Raw genomic sequence first — 5,156 nt, forward strand, 5'->3', positions numbered from 1 at the left:
GATTATCTCCTTTATTATCTGGCATTTGTAAACACTCGACACTATCTGGCAACGCCACACTATTCAAGCAGCGTTTAACATATCACCGAGAACATCTAGTGAACCACCTTAAGTTTACACAAAGTGAATTTGATATATAGTGAGAAATAGTCAAGCGGTTTAGTTCATCGTTAATTCTCATGGTGTATTAAGACAATTCAGTGAACTCAGTGATGGTAGTTTTAGAAGAATATAAACTCTGTTGTAAATTAGAGCTATGATCGCTACAATCTGAACGCTTAAATTCAATATTAATGTTGCATTGAAACTGAGATAAAAATAAATAAATAAATAATAACCGATAAATTTTATAACGTAAAGTTCATAAATGAAATTGTTTTAACTTATAGTGAATGCAGAAAGTGAATATTTTTAGTTATATTAAAAGGTTTATTTTAATACTCAATTTTTTGACTTGTTAGACATCATATGAAGTTCGTTTATTTTATTTATAGATTTGGAACAATATAGGAGACAAGACACACGGTAAGGTTTCCGGTATATCCGGTTTCAATGGTGTAAACAGACTTTGGGGAGATGAGTGAAATTCAGCTTAAATATAGAAGAGACTCTGCAGATTCTATATTCGGAAAGCAAATTGTCCTAAAATGGATGGAACACACTCAAAAACAGCACGAAACATTAATGCCAATGGAAAATCAATAAAAACAAATAATTCTTCCACTTATCTTAAAAGACTTAAAAGGGAGATGGCTGGAAATCAACCTATGTATAGGACAGACTGTCAGTAGCGTACGCAGAAATTTATTTCGGGGTGGGTACAAACTCAAAATGAGGGTATTTTATATTAAAATTCCTAAAATTGCCCCTAAAATTAGACTAAATTTACACAAAAGTCGAAATTTCGGGGGGGGGTCCGGACCCCCAGCACCCACCCACTGCGTACGTCCCTGGACTATGTAGATTCTACATTGCAAACAAAAATTGTTCTAAAATGGGTGGAACGTAGTCAACAAAATCACGAAACATGAACACTAAAGTTGATGAAAAATCCGTGAAAAGAAATTAGGTTCACATATCTCAAAAACTATTATAAGAAGAGGACTAACTGAACGCTTATTGCAAAGACATAATGAAGAGCTTAAAATCTATGTATAGCTCGTAAGGTAAATAAGGATAGAACATTGTCAAAAGTAAAGTTGTTTGAGTAAAACCAATAATAATGATGAAGTATATGCATCTTCTTCTAATTGCCCAGGGTGCCCCGCGCGGAGGTTATGAGCTCAAATCTGAATGTGGAATCTCCAGACTCGATTTAGCACATAACGTGACTTTTGACCTGATTACGTGACAGTCTAGTGCTTATGGCAAATATCGGATAGGACCTTTATTACATATTTATTTAAGACACAGGTTAACATTAAACTCAATAAATTTATGGCAGAGTGAATAAGACTTGAATGTGTTTAGACTTTTTCATCAATAATTCAATACAGTTTGTATTCAAAATAATGGTTACCTAACACTCCGCTCATTAATGTCGTTCCCTATGCTTCACTGATTAAAAAAAAAATGTCTAAAGACACTTAAGTAGGAAACGTAAATAATGATTGGGAACATTGCAATTGCGTGCGGTGCAATGACATGACAACACCAACTTCTCTTATGGTATTTTCCTCAGACCTTATCTGCTGAGAGGAAGAGGCAGGTGGAACACCTTTATTTAGAAGTGGTTAATCAACTGACATGGTAGTTGTAAGAAGATACATTATCCGCCTTATGCAGAGTCGTTTTGACGTATGATTAGCATCTTACTAAAGGCCTGACTACTGCAGGAAACTTATGTTAGTCAAAGTCTTTAGTATGGCACTAATCATGCGTCAAAACGACTCTGCATAAGGCCCTAAATGTCTTATAACACTAATCAAAATACAAACCTTCAGCAGTTTGAATACTTCAAGAATTGCATCCATTTTCAACATTACTCGTTAGAAAAAACAAGAGATTTATCACGCAAAATATCGTAGCAATTTTCAACTTTGAAGGAAAAGAGGACATGAGATTTTCCAGAGACACACTAGCATTTTGCCTCACCATGTTGTTATTGACGTTTCTCAGGGATCATGAGCACACAAAATATCCAAACACAATTAAGCTTGTGGTAGTTAAAAATAAATAAATCATTTACCGATTACTAACATGGGATAACTCGAGGCAAAAATTATTCGACAGGAACTTTGAACATTAAAATCAGTACAAGCACTATATTGTTTATGTCTTGTAGCTCTGCTCAAAGGCAGATTCTAACCCACTTAGCCACTTAGACAGGCTCTAATAGTGTTCACAGTAAATTAGGGATAACGAAGACAGATTTACTTACTCTATGATTCAAGACAGGATACGGCAAACTGGATATTAAGAGCTGAAACAGAGGAATAGATTGGGCTTTACGATTAGGGATATTATGAACACAAGAACTGTGTGGCTTCATTACATAGATGTTCATTCCAATGTCAACTAATATTCCTCTGGTAGACGGCACTCTGACTTATTGTAATTGTAAAAAGCCTGGTCCTTGATAAAGGAAAAACGGTAAATGTAAAACCGAAAGTTAGGAAGCTGGATGGAAGGGATAGATTGGACAAATTGATATTTTCAATTATTTTCCTAGGAATACCACGAATACAAAAACTGAGGAATTATGGCTTCATTACACAGATATTCATTCCACATGTCAACTAATATTCCTGCAATAAAAGGCACTTGAGCTTCTTATATTTATCAAGGAGTCTTCACAGAGGATATGAGTACGAAAAGGTTTTAAAAAAACAAAAAAGAAAAAATCTGACTGTCACAGAGTTCCACTAACACTTCTTTTCAGAGAAAAATGCTGAAATTACTTCAAAACTATACTTCACTTTCGTTTTAATCGAGTGCACTTCAGAATGTTTATGACTAGTTCTCCACAAAATATTAACACACTTAATATCAACCCAAAAGATAGGATGTAAAATGCTGTTTGGAGATGGTTCAAAGTGAGCACCACAAAATTAGTTTTACACGTTTTCAAGTCAGTTACAAAGCTATTGGTAAAATCCCTGAACCACTTGTCAATCAAACCAGCTTCTGTTATATGCCGTATTAAACCATTCCATCTTTGAAGATACGGCGAATCTTTCGGTACAACAAAACAATTCAGTACTTGGTGAATTCTTTCTTTAGAAATGTGAACCAAAAAGTCTCCATCTTCCTCAACAAGAAACCTTCTTTCGTACTCTATTATTAGTTTCTCAGTTAGTAACGCTGCATCACGAGAATGCGATATACGATTTAAATAACTATTATCATTATCAATGTATTCAACATTAGAAGCAAATGATCTTAACAATGGGTTTGGTGAGTCCTTAATTTCAGAAACGAGTGATGTTAAAGTCAGAATCTTCAGTTGAGAATCAGCAATTTCTTGAAAGGTATCTATTTCTGACAAACGACGCGGTCTTGTCATGAAGCTTATTAGCGCTCCTCGATACAAGGCATCAACTATCAAAGTGAACACCACACACAATGTCAAAATTATTCTCATTATTTCATTTGTAGGAAGTCTTGGGAGAGATATCGACAAAAGAATCGAAAGCAATTTCATAGTGTTTAATGTATCCGTAAGCTCCTTCTTTATAAACTTGTACACAAATTTACGAATATTATTAAAGATTGCGAAACAGGTGAATGTAAGTGCTACTAAAGACCATAAGCTATTGTCGAATGGTTCTTTCAGATTCTTCCACATGGGGACATGTTGTGCAGCTGGCACAGCAAAAGCCAAATCATCATATGTTATAGGTATCGTAAAGTCTACAAACATATTTCTCTGGTATGTGTGAGTTACCAAAGAAGGTCCAACATCTGCACGTCCATACAAAACATCTGCAACTACTCCATTCCAAGTATTGTTATGAGGTATATAAAATCCACCAATCGTGGAGTTTGTATATATGTGATTAACAATAGTAAAATTCATTACTTTGCTCAGCGTATGTAGGACTTCCGCGTAATTTCCTTCAAATCTTTCTAAAGAATCATTAGCTTTTGTAAAAAACGGTGGAATATCAAACCAAGATATTCTCATAGGAAATTGGCATAAGTTTTTAGTTTTGTCCTCAAACCATTTTGAAGATTTTGTACTTTGTAAACCATAATTTTGCTTTACGCCATATTCTGTTGAAGTAGCTCCGCAGAAAGGATTATAATCCATTACTAAGATACATTTATTAAAATAATTTGAGTTGAAAGTATTTGAACATTCTCTTCTGATAACAATTATGTGTATCCTAAAGATGTTTAGTTCCTGCCAAACTGTGTCAAATACACTTCTAATATGTTTGATATTCAAATAGTTTTGGTAAACAATAATTAGGAATTTCCCCCTGGAATTCCAAAATGTATATTTCTTAAAGCGTTTCCAGTGGCCTTGAAACATTTCTTCTTTGTCAATTATTATTACAAACGCACTTCCTTTACCCAGAGGTTCTGAAGAAGATATTTCATCAGTTTGAAATAGAATTGTTTCATTTTTAGGTATGGTTACTACTACAGGCTTTAGAGATTCTTGCAGTAACTTCACTATATTGTTTTCTAGAAGTAAATTTTTTAATGAAATTGATACAATAACCAGAAAACGATCTTCGTCGAAGTATTCTTTGCACACATGAAGTATCTGCCTTTGAAGAAATTCATTTTTATCAGTTGTACTAATTGCGGATATGATACCAAAGGAGTATATTAATTGTGAATTGAAGATTGACATCACAGTGATAATTGCTACTGTATCTTCTCTTATAAAAATCATTGCTGAAAAGAAAATTTAAAAAGTAATTAGTTTAACCACAATTGATGTTAGGCAACACTGTGGGTTTTATGCAGAGTCGTTTCTACGTATGATTAGCGTCATACGAAAGGCCTGACTACTGCAGGAAACATATGTTAATCGAATTCTTTAGTATCGCACTAATCACGCCTGAGAATGACTCTGCATAAGGTTTAATATGTCGAATATTTTTAATTGAAACGCTCATATTTTCGGTTAAATTTTGCAACCAAAATCAGAGTACACATTAGATTGCAATGCAAAAGTATACAATCATCTCGTGCAAAACTGA

At 34.0% G+C, this 5,156-nt stretch overlaps 1 protein-coding gene across 1 annotated transcript; it reads right to left on the minus strand.

Annotated features, from left to right (window-relative positions):
• Positions 1-2,914: 2,914 nt before the first annotated feature.
• On the minus strand, positions 2,915-4,252 carry LOC145679630 (glutamate receptor ionotropic, delta-1-like). Its single transcript, XM_081750205.1, has one exon. It carries the CDS (start codon positions 4,250-4,252, stop codon positions 2,915-2,917), a length of 1,338 nt encoding a protein of 445 aa, XP_081606331.1.
• Between the last annotated feature and the right edge of the window lie 904 nt (positions 4,253-5,156).

Source organism: Thermobia domestica, chromosome 2, assembly GCF_964235325.1.
Source record: "Thermobia domestica chromosome 2, izTheDome1.hap1.1, whole genome shotgun sequence".
Taxonomy (NCBI): Eukaryota; Metazoa; Arthropoda; class Insecta; order Zygentoma; family Lepismatidae; genus Thermobia; species Thermobia domestica.